At 32.2% G+C, this 18,940-nt stretch overlaps 2 protein-coding genes across 3 annotated transcripts; one reads left to right on the top strand and one right to left on the bottom strand.

Moving 5' to 3' along the window:
- Window positions 1-10,784: 10,784 nt before the first annotated feature.
- On the top strand, window positions 10,785-16,890 carry LOC110672569 (chlorophyll synthase, chloroplastic). Of its 2 annotated transcripts, XM_021835369.2 has the most exons (15): window positions 10,788-10,981; window positions 11,068-11,112; window positions 11,226-11,314; window positions 11,910-11,997; window positions 12,992-13,077; window positions 13,163-13,249; window positions 13,336-13,401; window positions 13,483-13,566; window positions 13,664-13,725; window positions 14,308-14,383; window positions 14,470-14,532; window positions 14,654-14,735; window positions 14,825-14,901; window positions 16,045-16,092; window positions 16,564-16,890. In XM_021835369.2, the coding sequence occupies exons 1-15, from the start codon at window positions 10,876-10,878 to the stop codon at window positions 16,624-16,626; spliced, it is 1,122 nt and encodes a 373-aa protein (XP_021691061.1). In that variant the 5' UTR covers window positions 10,788-10,875; the 3' UTR covers window positions 16,627-16,890. The 2 variants fall into 2 exon arrangements, with proteins under 2 accessions (XP_021691060.1, XP_021691061.1); XM_021835368.2 differs by lacking the exons at window positions 16,045-16,092; window positions 16,564-16,890 and adding an exon at window positions 15,622-16,025 and having other exon boundaries at window positions 10,785-10,981.
- A 179-nt stretch (window positions 16,891-17,069) lies between these two features.
- LOC110672570 (carrot ABA-induced in somatic embryos 3) lies at window positions 17,070-17,987 on the bottom strand. The gene is given in 2 exon segments (XM_058144160.1): window positions 17,070-17,561; window positions 17,700-17,987. Coding segments are annotated over 2 exon segments (342 nt in total). The 5' UTR covers window positions 17,820-17,987; the 3' UTR covers window positions 17,070-17,339.
- Window positions 17,988-18,940: the final 953 nt, after the last annotated feature.

The following is an 18,940-nucleotide window of genomic DNA, read 5'->3' on the forward strand; positions in this document are numbered from 1 at the left end:
CCGCCCTAGTGTGTCACCTTGGGGAGCACCAGTATTGTTTGTAAAGAAGAAGGATGGCACTCTCCGGTTATGCATTGATTATCGGCAGTTGAATAAGGTGACAATAAGGAATAAATATCTATTGCCCCGCATTGATGACTTGTTTGATCAGTTGAGGGGTGCAGCTGTGTTCTCCAAAATTGACTTGAGATCAGGTTATTATCAGTTGAAAGTACAAGAGCAGAGTATTCCTAAAGCGCCTTGTAACCCGCTATGGCCATTATGAGTTTTTGGTTATGCCATTGGGTTAACTAATGCTCATACGCTTTTATGGATCTGATGAACACTATCTTCAGACCATACCTCGACCAGTTTGTTGTGGTATTCATAGATGATATATTGGTCTATTCGAGGAATTCAGAAGAGCATGATAGACATCTGCGGATTGTACTGCAGACTTTGAGGGAGAAACAACTATATGCCAAATTGTCGAAGTGTGAATTTTGGCTGAAGGAGATATCTTTCTTGGGGCATGTAGTACAGAAGATGGCATTAAGGTAGATCTAAGTAAGATTGAAGCTGTCCTTAATTGGAGGCCACCCAGAAATGTCACAGAGATTCGCAGTTTTATGGGTTTAGCTGGATACTACCATAGATTTGTGAAGGGATTCTCCATGTTGGCATCTCCATTGACCAAGCTGCTTAGAAAATATGTGAAATTTCAGTGGATGGAAAAATCCCAACAGAGTTTTGATGAATTGAAGAGATGTTTGACTGAAGCTCCAGTCCTGACTTTACCTACTCCGGGTAAAGAATACATAGTTTACAGTGACGCTTCTCACAATGGGTTAGGCTATGTATTGATGCAAGATCGAAATGTCATTGCCTATGCATCACGTCAGCTAAAACCGCATGAGAGGAATTATCCGACACATGATTTGGAGCTTGCAGCTATAGTGTTTGCTCTTAAGATCTGGAGACACTATTTATATGGAGAGAAGTGTTACATCTACACAGATCATAAGAGTTTAAAGTATTTGGGCACCCAGAAAGAGTTGAATTTGAGACAGAGGAGATGGTTAGAGTTGATAAAAGACTACGATTGTCTGATAGACTATCAGCCAGGGAAAGCTAATGTTGTGGCTGACGCCTTAAGTCGCAAGACTATGGCAAGTCTACAAGTTACTCCTTTGTCTTTGGTACATGAGTTGAGATCATTACATGCCAGCTTAGAGATTAATGATGATGGGCAGACAGCAGTTGCATGGCATGTACAGCCAGTGTTGATTGATCAGATTAGAATGGCTGCTCAAAATGATCAGAAGTATCAGAAGCTGTTGGAAGAAGTCCGGCAGGGCAAGAAACCAGAATTCTCAATCAGAGATGATGGTCTACTGCTACACCAGGGCAGAATATGTGTTCCTAATGATGTTGAATTGAGGAAGATCATTTTGAAGGAAGCACATGAGTCTACTTTTGCCATGCACCCTGGTGACATAAAAATGTATAGAGGGCTAAAGGAGCATTATTGGTGGATGGGTATGAAAAGAGATGTGGCAGAGTTTATTTCTAAATGCCTAACTTGTCAACAAGTGAAGGCAGAGCATCAAGTACCCGCTGGGTTGTTACATCCACTACCAGTACCAGAGTGGAAATGGAAGAGAATAACGATGGATTTTGTGATGGGACTTCCGAGGACACAGAATAGTCATGATGCAGTTTGGGTCATTGTTGACAGACTAACTAAATCTGCTCATTTTCTGTCAGTTCGGATGGACTACAGTTTAGAAAGATTGGCCAAATTATACATCGATGAGATTGTGAGATTGCATGGAGTGCCAGTATCCATTGTGTCAGACAGAGATCCTAGGTTCACTTCTAGATTCTGGGGTAGTCTCCAGAGAGCCCTAGGAACTAGATTGAACTTCAGTATTGCATTCCACCCACAGACAGATGGCCAGTCCGAGAGGGTAATTCAAACCTTGGAGGACATGCTACGGGCTTGTGTGATTGAATTTGAAGGCAGTTGGGATACACACTTGCCTTTGATTGAGTTTACTTACAACAATAGCTACCAATCAAGCATTGGGATGCCTCCATATGAAGCTTTGTATGGCAGAAAATGTAGAACCCCGTTGTGTTGGGATGACGTGGGTGAAAGAAAGATGATTGGACTCGAAATTGTTCAGCAGACTGAGCAGAAGATCAGGGTGATCAGAGATCGACTTAAGACTGCATCAGACCGTCAGAAGTCCTACATTGATTTGAAAAGAAGGGATATTGAGTATGCAGTGGGTGAGAAAGTTTCCTCAAGGTTTCTCCTTGGAAGAGAATTATGAGATTCGGCAGAAAGGGGAAACTGAGTCCTCTTTTCATTGGGCCATATGAGGTTCTGGAAAGAGTGGGTCCTTTGGAATATCGGTTGGCACTACCTCCAGAGTTGGAGAAGATACATAATGTTTTCCATGTGTCTATGTTGAGGAGGTACCGATCAGACCCATCTCATGTACTACCAGTAGAGAAAATTGAAGTGAATCCAGAACTCACATATGAAGAAGAACCCATTGAGATTCTGGCTTATGAGGTGAAGCAGCTACGGAACAAGCAGATACCATTGGTAAAAGTGCTGTGGAACCATCATTCGGGCCAGGAGGCTACTTGGGAACGAGAGGAGGACATGAGGAGACAGCACCCACAGCTGTTCAGAGATTGATACCAGGTAAAATTTCGAGACGAAATTTATTTTAAGGGAGGGAGAATTGTAACACCCCATTTGCATAGCCTGGTATATTTCATTATTCCGGTGACCGGTGTCGGTCCGGACAATTAAGAAGATTAGAACCATACTTAAGACAACTGGAGAAGCCATAAACACAAATAATTAGTAATTGTCAATTAGTTAAGTATAAATAAGAAAAACAGAACATAAGAAGTTAAACGAGCCGAGAGTCACAGCGATGGGTGACCTTCTCGGAAACGACTGCGAAGTCATTTTAAACTCAAATTTCAAACAGTAAAATATGACGTCGCGGTCCTTAGGACCCTTATGAACACAGTGGAAAAGAGAAGATCACGAAAAAGAATTGTTAAGCCAGTCAAATAATTAGGTCAGAGAGCCGGAAGAAATATGGAATTAATTACAAACCGGGATAAACCGGTGAGGGGCAATTTGGTCAATTGACCCCGAGAGCTGACTTCTGACCTAACTGTTAAATAAAATCGGAGAAAAGAAAATTTCGGAATCTAGAATTAAATTAAAGAACTAATAGAAAAATTAAAAAAAAAAAAGAGAAAATGGAAAAGTCAAAAGGTGATGACATCATGCATGACCTCATGCATGATGCTATAAAGAATAAAATTAATTTATTTACTTATTTAGATTTTTGGTCTTCCTAAAGAGATAAAAGACAAAATAAAAGAAAAAAAAAAAATCATTCTTCTACTTCAAATAAAAAACGTGCATCTCTCATCTCTCTCTCTTTTCTCCTTAGTTTCCTCCATAGCCATGAAATTCAAGCTTTCAAAGCTTGAATCAACCCCATAAATTTCCCAAAATTCTACTAAATTATGATTAAGCTTTGTTTGGGCTACTAGAAGAGGAGATTGAAGAAGCAAGAAAGAAGAAAAAAGGGAAGAAAATTAGTGATTGGAAAATCAAACAAAGGTTAGTATGTAAATTTTAATTCTTTTGTTAAATCTCTATGTTCTTAGTTTAATTAACTTAGAAAGTAACTTAAAATGAAACAAAAATAATTGTGAGGGACCAAAGCTGAATTTAGGCCAGCTAGGGTTTGATGTGTGTATGCATGAATTTGATTGAATTCAATATGTATGGAAGCTTAATTGAGTGATGGAGTGATGTTAGTATGATTTGAATTGGTTAAATGCAACAAAATTAGTGAGTTAGGGTTTTGAATATTAGGGTTTAGAGACCAAAAATATGAGAAACTTGTAAATGGTGTCTTTGACCTAATGTGAAGTGAGAAATGGTCATTTGTGACCTAATTAAGTGTGTTAGAAGTGTTGGAATTAAAAGCTAATTCGGATTGGATAAGGTCATGTTGCTGTAGCAAGACAAAAATCAACTTTGAGGGACCAAAAATGGAATTTTACAAGTCCAATGGATATGGGACCAATTGAGGATGAAAATAGGCACTAAATGACACAATTTTCATTTAAGAAGCCTGCCCAAAAAGTGACTAAAACCTAGTGAACAAAGTGGCCGAAGTCGGAAAATCGCATGCTGCCTCTGCACAAACTGACCAAATGAACAGTGTTTGTTCATTTGGTCATAACTCGAGCTAGGCAGGTCAAAATGACCTGAAATTTTACCAGTAATTAGATAAGATATAGATCTAAAACTTTAATGAAGAACACCAACCCAAATTATCCCATTAACCCAATCAAAATACTGAGCAAAGTTAGTGACCTGAATCTGCAGAACTGCAGATTGCCATATGAACAGTAAAGTTTCGATGGCTATAACTCTCTCTAGAAAACTCTGATTTAGGTGATTCTTGAACCGATGGAAACCTAAGACATAGTAGAACATTTCATATGAAGAAAATTAGACTAAATTATGGACCTAACTTGATCAAATTGCTGAACAAAGTTGGAATCAATAATCTGCCAGAATAAAATTCTGCAGCATGAACAGTAAACATAAATTGCTTATAACTTGAGCTACAAAACTCCAATTGGGGTGATTCAAAAAGGAGAATAAACTTAAGACAATAAGGAACATTTTTTATGAAGAAAGTTTTGCCAAATTCCAATAGTAAACTGACCAATGAAACAGTACAATTAGGGACACCAAAATTGAAAATTTGACAATTTTGCCTAAAAGACCTAAGTTTTGAAAAAATGACCAAAACCAACAAGTTTAGTGACCAAAATGTGGTATGTGGGTGAAGTTGGAATTCCCATACCTATTAAGCCTTAGAAAGTCAATAATTTGACTTGAATAGTGCAGTGAATAGTAACCCGAAACACAAAATTTCGAGAACGTCGAGTTTAGCACGTTAGAGCTAAGTAAAAATAAGGCTAAATTTATTTTTGGATTTATGTTAAATTATGGTACTGAAACACTATAAAATTATGTGTTTCAGTTGGAAAGAATATCGGGAAAGAACCCGAGGAACCGAGTCAAGGTCAAGAGGCTACTAGCTTGAGGTTTATGCACAACGTATACTTTTTATAATTATCTTCTGCATACTATTTTGAATAATGTAAAATATTGAATTATGACATTCTTATGATGTTTGATTTAAATTGTGAAAGTTATTGTGTATATTTGAAATGACAATGTTTAGCAAATTGTTAAGATAAGTTTTGAAACCACAGTGTCATGACCATATATTTGAACACCTCACTAGCATGACTAGTGGGGGTAATTAGTTTCGAATTTTGATTCCTTCTCTGGAGAAGTGTTGAGGTGTGCCAGTAGAAGAGGATGTGAATGGATATCCATATATCTGAGCTAGCTATCCTTGTAATGTGATTTCTCTTTAGCCTCTGGCTATTGAGATTCTATTTGTTTCGAATGGCATGATCTAACTGTGGGTTTTATGAAATGTGTTTTGATACTTCGAAATGAACTTGGTTTGCATTAAAACCTCATAATTCATGTTTTGTGTTTAATGCTCAGTTTAGTCAAACTTTTGAATAAATGTGATTTATATTTTGCATAAAGATTATTTTAGTATGTTGTGCACCACTGAGTCCTAGTACTCAGCGATAGCTTTTATTGTTGTCGCAGATTTGGAGACTAGAGGAGCAGCAGACTGAGCTGCTGAAGATTGAGGATCATTCAGCTTGAAGTCTTCGGGTATAATTTATACCCTAACTGTAAATATTTCTTTTGATGTATATATTACACATAAATATATGGACATGTAAAAAAATGGGTCTTGAGCAGTTTGTATAAAATTTGTATAAAGTTGTAATATATATTGTAGTTTGAAATTCTTTTAATGTAAATTTTATAATGATGTATCTAAATTGTTTTGTTTCTAATGAAATATGAATGGAACTATTTTATTTAATTTGAATGAAATGGATTGCTAGTATTTTGATGATCATTAGATAGTGGATTTGAAATTTGAAAGTTGATAAATGTGTTGAGAAATTGATTGAGATTGAGTATATTGAAGCAGTTGTTGAGAACAATTTTTAGAAGTGCTTTTTACAGGTATTTGAATAACTGTTTTCTCAAAATACAGAGGGAACTCTGTCAAAATTTTTATAAAATTTGCGTAAAAATAAAATGGGCCAAAAATATTAATTAGTTTTAATTTTAACTAAATGTTTTAAACACTTATTAGAAAATGCTCACCACTTATCAAAAATAAGAAAATTGTTTTAAAATCCCTTGTAGGGTACTTAATGAGTTATCAGTAGGTGAAGTTCGATAGTTCATTAGGTATTCTACGGGATCATGTTATGCCTTACAGAGGGGTAAGGTGTGACATTTGTAATATAAACTTGTTTATTTTTTTTATAAATGCAGTAGTTAAACTTCTTTGAGAATTCTATAAATTGTGATTTTGCTTGAAATTGTGTTGAATTGAGAATGGATGGTGATGAGTATCAATGGAGTTGTGGGAATTATAAATATTGTGAGTGTTTTTAACAGGTTTTGAAGAACTGTTTTATCCGTTTTTAGCCTGCACTCTTCGAAAATTTCTCTAAAATTTTCGAAAATCCTAATTTAATAAAAAATTTTATTGATGACCTAAACTTAAATTAATGGTTTGAATAATTATTCAATATTATCCACCATTTTTAAAATGAATGAAAATTATTTTAAAATCACTTGTAGTATATTTAATGGGTTATCGGTAGGCGAAGTTCGGTAATTCATTAGGTATACTATGGGATCATGTTATGCCTTACGGAAGGGTAAGGTATGATAAAAATTACAGTTGATTTTACAACTATTATTCTTGTTACTGTTATTCTAAATTGCATAAACCAGCTATGAAGGATTAGAATGATTTTACTGTGTAAAAATTTAAAATTTAAGGGATTTTCTATTATATTTTAAATTTAAGGATGATTTTATTACAACCCCTAAAATTTAATGACAACTTTTAAAATTTATCCCATAAATATGATAATAAGTAAATGAAAAGCTTTATAGCTTATATATTGTTATAAATAGTTTGTTCATAATGATTATAATAATAAATATGCTAAAAATAAAATCTTAAATATTATTATAATAATAATAAATGTCAAATAATTTCTTAATTTATGATTTGCATTTTATTGTTCTCCTTTTTTTTTTTGAAGTCTTAAGTTTGTTCTTCTAATTTTGAATTTTTTTATACTTATCAGTAATTGCAAATCTTCATTGTTTAATTTTCCTATAAAATATTTTGTGTTTTGTCAAAACAACATTTATTTTTTTATACAAATCACAAAAAAGTTGTATGATTAATGGTATATCTCTTTATTCTAGTCCTTTTATTTTCAAACTCTATATTTTTTAAAAGAATATTTATTTTTTGAAATATAGTATGCAATTATGCAAAAAAAAAAATGAAAAACCATTGTTATTATAAACATAATGAATTAAAAAAATAAAACATAATAAATAATTAAAAAATAATTATGCAAATTTAAAAATATAAAATAATTAAATTATTGCCATAAGCAAGTAAAAAGTTAGAGATTTTAATAAGTCATATACTCAATATTCAAGAAAAATTATAATAAATTTATTTTATAGTATTAATAAATAAATTATTTAATAGTAACAGATAAAAATATGATTTAATTTTGAATTTTAAATTTTGATGAATGATTTATATTATATTATAAATTAGTTCATGTATAAAATCAAAAGATACAAAAAGCAAAAATAAAAATGTTACAAATTTGTAGGAAGTGAAATGAATAAAAAAATAAATATTTAAATTTTAAAATTAAGTAGGATAAATTAAATTTTAAAGTAATTAATTTTATATCAAGTAAATATTATTTGATAAATTATTAAGTCATTTGAATTATAAAATATGACACGTGACAAGTTTTTAAGCACATTAATAAATTAAATAGTTTAATTTTATGAGGTTATTTTTATAATTTAGCCTTCTATATATATATATATATATATATATTGCCTGTGTGCTGATGTTGGTGGCGCTGGTGCTCACTCGCCTCATTCATGCTGCTGATTTTGGGTTTTGAGTGAGAAAGACAGATGGGAAGGAGGATTTGTATGTAATCTTAATGCGTACATGTGATCAAGGGTTTTGTTGTATTGCATGTATTGAAGCTGTTTTAAATTTGACGAATTTGTTATCTTATTGTGGCTAGTGCTGTTTGCTATTATTATCATCTTTCTTGATGATAAATGAAAAATTATAAATTTAAATTCATCATAAATTTAATAAATAAATATATAAAATTTATTTATTTAATAAAAAAATCTCATTAAATATATCACATCTTAAATTTTAAATCGGATCTCGCTTTTATACATGCTGCTTTCTCATAGGTCAACTATTTCAACCGTATTAAATGACATTTATTTTATTTTATTTTAATGGATAGAGATTTTTGAGAAGGTTTTTGTTTCGATGAGATAGGAATCAGGGAGACCTTTTTATTTTTTTAAGTGGTTTTGCTTTTCTTTGAAAAAAAAATGGTTTTGCCTTTTTTTTTTATTATTTTTCTTTCAGGTGCATACATAAAAAATTAATTATTAAATATAATGAAAATGTGAAAATAATATATTTTCCTGCTTCAGCTTCAGAAAATATATGTTAGATTAATTAATTAATTAATTAATCATTAACATGCCATTTAATTAAAGTAATTTAATGGCCTAATAATGGAAGTTTTATTCTATTTATGAATTTTTCATATAATATAAGAGAAAAAGATACAACAGTTTGAGAGTTTTCACAAAATTCATCTTTAAAGGGTTTTAAAATCCCACCTCCTATACGGAATTTTGCCAAATTTATCATTTAGTATGAAATTTATTAATAATTTTTTTTAATATAAATTTAATAAATTAAATAATAATCAATGAATTATACATCAACGAATTACTTTATTACTTTCTTATCATAAAAAAGGGATAAATTTAAATAATTATTTTTTAATTTTAAGAGTTATAACATAATAATTACTGAACTTGAGAATATAATATAAAATTTTTTAATTTTTAAATTTTTATATAGTAAATTTTTTTAAAATTTTAATAACTAATTTATAAATAATATACAAATATAAATAATCTAAAATGGTGATAATATGAACCATTATTGCTTTTTTGAATATAAATTCTTTCTAATTAGCTGTCATATGTATAGTATTTTATTATTTTATATGGTTAAGATTTTTTTTATAATTAATTTTAAAAAAAATTATAATTAATTTTATCACTATTATTCTTATTATTATTATTATTTTGAATTACATAAATCAACTATAAAAGATTAGAAAATTTTATTATATAAAATTTTAAAATTTAAAAAATTTTATATTATATTTTTAAATTTAATAATAATTATATTATAGTGAATTTTTAAAATTTATCCCATAAATATGATAATAAGTAAATGAAAAGCATTGTAGCTTACCTATTTCTCGCACCCTTAAAAAAAATATCCGAGGACAGTACACGTTACTACCAACTTCATTGGCAATTCAAAATCTAATTACAAATTGCAAAATATTATATATTAGTAGTTGAATAATGAATAAAATATATAATATTTACCTTCTTATATTATTTTATTTATTAAATAAATAAGTTTAAATTATTATTTTATTTAACATTGATTTTACTATTTAAATTATTTTTCATCTCATTAAAATTATTTAATTTTAATTATGTTTAATTAAAATTTTAAATTTTAAAGTAGTAATAAACTTCATTAAAAAAAAAAAACATAACCTAACACATTATGTGGTTTAGATGAACCCAACATGCATTGTAATTAAATTATAATTATAATTATAGAATTTAAACATTAAGGGTAAATTTAAATTTTAAATTAAAATTTTACTAAAATTAATTATTCACGAAACAATAACCTATTCTTTTTTATTTTTTTAGTGATCATTTCATGGTTTTTTATTTCGTAAATGATGACCTACTGTTAATCCTTACATGAGCACCTTGAAAATTCGTCTCCAAATTTTAGGGTTATAATAGATTTATTTTTAAATTAAAAAAATAATATAAATTCTTTAAATTTTAAAATTAATACAATATATATTTTTTTATTTTTTATGATTGATTTATAAAATTTAAAGTAGTAGTGATGTAAAATATTCTTTATTCCCTTTATAATAATAATAATAAAATTAGCTATAATTTTTTAATAAATTAATTATTAAAAAATTTTATCTATATAAATAATAAAATATCAAATATATAACAATTAATTAAAAAAATTTATATTTAAAAATATAATAATAATTATTCACGTGATTATTTTTTCAAATTGCTTATATCAATGGTTATTTATAAATTAACTATTAAAAAATAAAAAAATTTTATTATATAAATTTTTAAATTTTAAAAATTTTATTATATAAATTTTAAAAATTTTATATTACAATTTTAAGTAAACGGGTGTTCCTTTATAACCAATCTTAAAATATTGAAAATTCATTTTAACTGGATGTGAAAAAGCTACCAACGGACGATATCCCCGAGATAGGGTCCCAATCAATCTCCAAATCCACCACTACAGAGATGCCACGTAACCGACAGACCTCACTTTGAGTACAATCAAGCACAGATGAACCAACTCTCCCTTCCTCCCTCCGACAAATATTTTTATTGACTGGTGGAGTTTATCATTGTACTAACTCTACTATTAACTATCTCCGCCAATCTCTGCCGGCTACATTAGCAGCTTTTTATCTTCAATGGCGTCTTCTCTGAGCACCGTTTTATCCATGAGTGTATCCAATATCCATACTAGACGAGTTCGGACTCGGTCACTTCTCTCTCCTCTCTCTATTTCTGCCACAAGTTAGTCAACTGTCCGGGCTCTGTTAGTGCTAGATATAATTTTCTGTTATTCTTCTGTTACTGAGAACGATTTGTGGTGTTTCCAGGGCGTAGGCTTACGATTAGAGCAGCAGAGACTGATGCAAATGAAGGTTTTTGAGTTTTTCTGCTTTTCAATTTTGTAGGTGATTTTTGGAATTTCTGTTGTTTGTTTTTTGTGAATTTTTTTTTTGAATTAGTGCTTTTTTTTTTGTGTATATGATAGTTAAACCTCAGGCTCCGGATAAGGCTCCCGCCGGTAGTGGTTCAAGCTTCAACCAGCTTCTTGGTATTAAAGGAGCCAAGCAAGAAACAGTGAGTGCTGAATTGAGATAATTTACTGAGTTCTAATTCATATATTTCTATTTTTTATTTGTTTAATGTTTAATGTCTTGCTCTGGTGCTAGTAAAATTTGAAATTTTATTGGCTATTTTTTTCCCGTGAATTTTTCCTGCTAATTTCTGTTGCTGACTCCAGAGAATATCCAATTCTAATTTATCATAGGTCCATAATTGAGATTCGGTATGTGAAAGCACGTAGAATAAATAGGAAATGAAGGTTTTTCTTATAATCATGGCATAAGCTGAATGCAGCGGACTTGTCAGAAAAAGTGAGAAAAGGGTAGCAAGTTCAAGTTCTTTTATTAATTGCGTTAACAATCACTGGCTTGGAATTTGTGAGGTAAAAGAGAAATGTTGCCGGCATCTCTGGAGGACTGGTTGACAGACGACTTGAATTTGTATTGTTGTATGTGTGATCCTGTTTCCTTGTTCAAATGTCAAACATTAAACTGTATATCTGAAGACCCACTTAATGCCTATTTCTAATGGAGGTTTAAACTGATTTTCTGGAAGAAATGGAAGATCTGTCACGTTTTGATATGCTGATTGAGCGATACTTATCATGCAGAACAAATGGAAGATCCGGCTTCAACTCACAAAACCTGTTACTTGGCCTCCTTTGGTCTGGGGAGTAATTTGTGGAGCTGCTGCTTCTGGTAATTTTGTTATGAGATTATTAATTTTAAAGAGAGTGCTGAACAAATTTGGTATTAATTCATTTTATTTTAGACATATATGAGTGATTAGATTGCTTTACACATTAAAATAAGTTGTAATCTAAATCACTTATATTTACTCTTTTATGTTTGTACTTTCCAATATGGGATTTATAATCCCAACAGAGATTTAAAGTATTTTTATTTCTAATCGTGCTTTTCAATATATAGTCCTACAGCAATTGTGTATGAAAAGCCTCACATTATCAGCTCGTAGTGACCAGCGTATTCTGGCATTTTGAAACTTTCCCTGGCCGTTTTCTCATGCAATCAATGAATTATGAAGCATTTTTCCAGTGCATGCTCATTCTTATTATTTCATCTTCTTAATGTCTGCAGGAATTTGTGTTATAATTTGTCCAATGCCCAAAAATACAAGAGATGCAAAGCTTATAACAACTAATTATTTTCATTCATAAAACATAATATGATAGATAATTTTGTAATTACTCTGTTGAGTTTTGGATAACATCCTCCTAGTTTCAGTTTTTACCAAGCAGTTTAGTTTTGAGAATTAGATAAAAAGTTTAGCTTGTATTATCACTAAGCTGAAGGATAGAGGGTTATTTGTCTTTTTGCTATTATAATCCCTTTCCGTTCCCACTCCACCCAAACAAAATAAGAATATTCCCCCTTCCCTTGTCTATTTTTCAATTTCCATAACATAATAGGATAGAGATATTCACCTTTCTTCTCGTTGCCCCCATATAGCCGTGCATAATGTTACTGTATTTGTTAATAGTTGTGTGGATTAACATGTCTCCTGCTCCATGGCATGTGGATAGCTAGATAGCTTAAGCAGTCCATTGATTATGATAAACTTCTTTACAATCGATGCATGCTTAGTTAATAGCTTTCTCATCTATGTACGGAAAAATGATTACAAATCGAGTAACCTGCACTTACTTCTGGCACTACTTTGCTTACTTTACAGGGAACTTTCAGTGGAACTTGGAGGATGTTGCCAAATCAATTGTTTGCATGATGATGTCTGGTCCATTTCTTACTGGCTACACTCAGGTACCTTTTTCAGGTGTGGACATGGTGTTTGAATGAATTTAAATATTTGACATCAAATTTTGCAATCTCTTTTTCACTTCCGTAGACGCTCAATGATTATTATGACCGAGAAATCGATGCTATTAATGAACCTTATCGTCCAATTCCATCAGGGGCTATTTCTGAGAATGAGGTCTGCAAAACAACTCTATTTTATAAGTTTACATAAATAAGCCCAATTCACTTGACCTTTTATCTTTTTCTTGAAACTTACCGTAGGTCATTACGCAAATCTGGGTACTGCTTCTAGGAGGGCTTAGCTTGGCTGGTTTGTTGGATGTATGGGTAGGTAATTTAAATGGTTGATACTTTTTTTTTCCCGGTTTATAAGATTAATGCCAACTGTTGAATCCTTGTACTTTGTAGGCTGGGCATGACTACCCCGTAGTATTCTACCTTGCTCTGGGTGGATCCTTACTGTCATACATATATTCTGCTCCACCTTTGAAGGTTAGTTTGCTCTATCTCAAGACAAACCGTCTTACTTTCATGTTACACAAAAAGGGGAAAAAAATTAAAGCCTTACTTGGTCCAAACATTATTGCAGCTGAAACAAAATGGATGGATTGGAAATTTTGCCCTGGGAGCAAGCTATATCAGTTTGCCATGGTGTGAGATCATCCTTTTTACTCCTCTTGTAAAATTGATGTTAATAGGACTGTATGGTGTTCTTTGATTGTTGAAATCTACTTGATCAACTAGCCATGTATATTTGTATTCTCTCTTAAAAGAAGAAAGTTTTAAGGTATTCTATGGTGGTCAATGTAGTGCACAGTGCACACCATGAATATGAGGTGAGCAGGACAACTCTGGTGAGTGTGATCAGCAGATTCTTTGTAATTTTGTATACCAACAAATGATTTAGAACAACTCTTTTCTCTTGAATAGTATAGAAGTTTTGTGGATCATTAAAACAACAAAAAAAGAAGCACTCATGACAAGTGATAAATCGTAAATTGGATGGTCACCATTTTGCTTAATTTATTCCATGTCATTTCATGAGGAGCACCTATCTGCTTCTTGTTATATTTAGATCTCATACGTTAACTAGTTTGCAATGGCCAAGCAACTCAAAACCAACTAAGAATTATAAAAATTTATTTTTCTAATATGTTCTAATTATAGAAAGTAAGAACCTATGAACTATTCATTATTTTACAGGAAGTTTTGGGTTTAATCTCTGATTGATAGGTGGGCTGGTCAAGCTTTGTTTGGAACCCTTACACCAGATATTATAGTTCTGACTCTCTTGTATAGTATAGCTGGGGTATGTGTTAATTGAACTACCTTCATATGCAAATTATTTGTCTTATCCAACCTTTATTAATTCACAATTGTTGTTTTTAACATCAGCTGGGAATTGCCATTGTAAATGACTTCAAAAGTATTGAAGGAGATAGAGCATTGGGCCTTCAGGTTAATATTGTCCACTACACATGCTCATAATGTGAAATTCCTGTGTCGTCAAATGAAATATTGCTCATCATTGTATGTTTTTCTTGGTTGTAACTTTTGGTTGCTACTACTGTTTGAACAGTCACTTCCAGTTGCTTTTGGCGCTGAAACTGCAAAATGGATTTGCGTTGGTGCCATTGACATAACTCAGATCTCAGTAGCTGGTATGCAATTTATGATAGATTCAATTATCATGTTTTTTATGTTTAGTTATCATATAATTTGTTCAACCCGCGCCTTATCATGAATGTAGGTTATCTGCTAGGAGCTGGTAAACCTTATTATGCTTTGGCCTTGCTTGCTTTGATACTTCCTCAGATAGTTTTCCAGGTAAAGAATGCTTCTTTAAACTTATATTATAATGTTGTTCCAAACATATATCACGTAATCTGTAGTGATTTGATTCTGTTCACGTTGATTGATATCCTCTTTGCTTCAACCTGCATTTGTGAAGAAAAATTGAAAAATCCTTAGCAACCTACATATGGGAATTATTCACAAGCATATTGCCTTAGATGTGATGTTGAGCCCATAAATATCAATTTTCTCTTTTGTGTCCAGCCATTTCCATCTTCTGGTCTCTCTTTTCTAAAACAGAACTTACAACATTTCAATTTTGTTATGACAGGTAGGCAAATCTAAGGCATACACACAAATCGCATAATCACACAGTATAGAAAAAAGAAGAAGAATAACACAGGATTTAACGTGATTTAACCGTACGTTCACGGGCATGAAAAGAGTAAATTACAATCACTTAAAATTCTCAAACCCTAACCCTAGTGTGTTTCTCGAATATCTCACAATTTTACCGCAAATGGCAAAATATTATAATATTTATATTGGTTCATACCGTGCGGGGTATTGCCCCCACACCCCTAAGGAGATAAGTAGTGAGTTTTGGGTCCGGGCCTATCGGCCCGTGCCCTTTATTACTATCACATATCTTACTTTTTATTTGGGTCGGGTTACAATTCATGCTCATGAAAACACATTCAAAGTTCAAGTAACAAAAAATAACAAATTTCAATTCAACATTTTCTTTGACAGCTGTTGTTTATGATCATAGCATCTCTACTCTTAAAATCCAAATCAACTTGGGTTGACCTTAAAGTCCTCAACTCGGCATATGCACGACAGTCTGGTAATGTAAAGAGAGGATGCTCAAACAACCTACCTTGACCTTCAAGCTGCATAATATGAGTTCGTTAAAACTTCACAGCTGTGTCTAAAATGTTTTAAATCATTTCACGAGGATCAGTTGATGTATTGCTACTTATGTTTGCTTCTGTCTCTAGAGGTTGCTATCTCATATGACTAGGACTACATGTCTGGTATCGCGCGCTGTGTAATAATGACTAATTTCTCCGATAGGGGAAAAAGTCTTTCTTTTGGCTCTCCTAAAAATGATATGTTTGTGAACATATGAACACAATGCTAATACTTTTCTTCTCTAACATTGGTGCATTGCAGTTTCAGTACTTCTTGAAGGACCCTGTCAAGTATGATGTTAAATATCAGGTAAATCATATAATCTTCCCCTTTTTGAGGATTAACCATTGGCATGACCTGCTTAAACGGCTTCATGTGAATGCTAGTTAACGAAAATAGCTGTGTTTGTCATAAGAGTTGTATAGTCTAGTATTGCAAACGATTTGTTACTTGAAATTTTCAGCGCAGGTGAAATGGTCGGGTTTTCTATATTGGGAACATTTACCAAAATTCCAACTTTAGCAAGACGGGCAACAACAATATCGTGCATTGATTTTGTGCCAAAAACTACTTGAAATATGAGATAAATATGAGATGCTGTTGCTATAGAACGGTCAAGTACTGGAGTCTAGGATCGTATATTTGTTGGATTTTTCATAACACTAATACAGCCGTAGCTTATATAAAAAAAAAAAAATAATAGTATGGCCGTTGAGCTTTGCTTTAGAACACTTCATTCTTCTAATCAATATACCACCATTTTACTTTCTATTGTTTCAGGCTAGCGCCCAGCCTTTTCTTGTGCTCGGTTTGTTGGTGACTGCTTTAGCCACAAGTCATTAATATTTCATCACGAGGCAATGTCTAGTCGATAGCAGACCAGTGGTAGGAAGAACTGTGAGCCGAATAAGTGAATGCCAGGCCAGAGACACACAAAGTCTTGTTCTAGGCTTCTCTTGTAATAACGCATCCTCTTTGTCTTGAGCAGAATCATTTTGTTTGTTTTCTTTTTCCTTTTATGCCCCCTATTCTTCCCCGAATTTTTTATCCAAAATCAGACGAAGATTGTAGAAAGCAGCATAACGTATATTTTATGCGGTAACTTTAGCTCGCTGGCTCACGACCATCCTGATGCTCATTGTGAATTAATCCCATTAACAATGCCTCGATTTCACCATTTTAAGCAATGTCTCAAAACTATTAGCCTATTAACACCTTAGAAAACCAATCGAATTATTAGTTTATCCCATTATCAACCAAAAGAAACGCACAGAAAGATACAGACGTCGAAACAAAAGTGACTGTCATAACTTACATTATGGAAGTTCACACAAGCCAACTTCAGTCTACACAAAAAGAGGCAATATAACAAAAAAAGCCTTAAAGAAAACCCAAAAGCCATGCATGGAACGTCTCCTCCACGTAGCAGGAGTTGGTTCAAAAAACCTGGGAACAAAAACGACCCATACATATTCCAATTACAACTAACGTATCCTGGAAACCCTACAGCTACCAAACACCAAGGACTAGTTAAAGAAGATACCGACTCACAGAACCTAGCTATGGGTTCTGTACTTGGACTCATCAATTTCAATCCCTTCCTCGGCAGCATGCTCTCCACCAGACTTATCTATGGAACTAAGACTACCTTTGCGGCCCATCTCGTGAAACCCTTCAGTCCCCATCTGCTCCTAACTGGTCTCACCTCCACGGTGGCCCAGCTCCTTGTACCCCTCTGTTCCTAGCTGATCTCTCCTCGTCTGCCCTCCTCGGCTCCGCTTTAGTCACCGCCAGAAAAGATAACAAAATTTGTCAAATGGACACCATTAAACAATCTCAACACAACTTTAAAGAAGAAGATAGAAGGAAACCAAGAAATTGGTAAAATAAAATAAAATAAAATAAACTATACAAACTATACCTTCAGCAAGGTGCTCCAGAGCTTCAAGGCTCTTGCCACCAGTTCCACCAGGAACAACAGTCTCTCCTTGCTTTGCCCTTGCGTCAAGTTCAGCTCGTTCTTGTCCAGAAGCCATTGTCCTCGCTTGAATTCCCTTTCTTCTTTGGCTGACAAAGATGTTCCTCACCAAACTATAAGCTCTCGAGTTCCCCCACTTTGACCATACGCTAATGCGAATGCAACGTACAGAAACCGAATGATTCGAGAGCCTATTTATAGAGGAGAATTATGACGGTGAGCAAGGAAGCAAAGGGACACGTAGGGGTATGGACGCGGCAAGGCAGGAGGAAAAAGGCCTTGTGGTTAAGACACGCAGGTGCTGTAGCAAGCAAAGCAGATTGACACGAGTACAAGCCTGGTAGTTGATAACAAAGGATATGCCCAGCGGAGTCTTCGAGGGCTGTGTAAGTGATAACTGAATAATAAAAAAGAAATTTATATAAAGTAAATTAAAATAAATTTAAAAAAATTTAATTCCATTTTATTTATTAGTTTCGCTTTTTTTTTCACTAGTTCATAATAATTTATAGAAACAAAAATTTTCAAATAGAAATAGAATAAAATTAATCCCAGCAAAAAGTAAAAAGCATATGATTTTCTCAGAGCAAATTTTCCATTATCAATATTAACACAAGCACGTAAATAGCAAAATTTTTATTTAAATTCAATATAAAATATAAAAATATAAAATTTATATATATTTTAAATTTATAATAAATTAAATTTAAGCAAAAAAAATCCTCCAAAAAATAAGAGCAGGCCACATGCAGATACCTCGTTTGTTGGAAATTCCATTTCGTCTCGGAAGCCTTTATTTATGTTAGAGAACATTTCATCAATATGATGCGAAATTAAAATTATTTATTAAAATAATATAATTTATTAAAAAAATGTTAATTAAATTAATATTTTTATAATAAATTGTTCCATCAAATAAATATTGTTAAAAAAAATTAATTAACACTCTGTTTATTCAAACTGTTTATTTTTCAATATAAATTACTTCATAAAATTGAAAGAAGTTTGTTTACTTTCGAAGAGAGTTAAATCAAAATCACAACTTAATAAGTTGAATTTGATAATTTCCTAAAAAGTTAAAAGGCCTAAATTAACTTTTTTTCTTGTTAAATCTATCATATTGATCCATAGCTGAAAATGCCATCTCTATTGATGTTTTTAGTGGCCAAGGAAAATGTT

Source organism: Hevea brasiliensis, chromosome 3, assembly GCF_030052815.1.
Source record: "Hevea brasiliensis isolate MT/VB/25A 57/8 chromosome 3, ASM3005281v1, whole genome shotgun sequence".
In the NCBI taxonomy this organism is placed as follows: domain Eukaryota; kingdom Viridiplantae; phylum Streptophyta; class Magnoliopsida; order Malpighiales; family Euphorbiaceae; genus Hevea; species Hevea brasiliensis.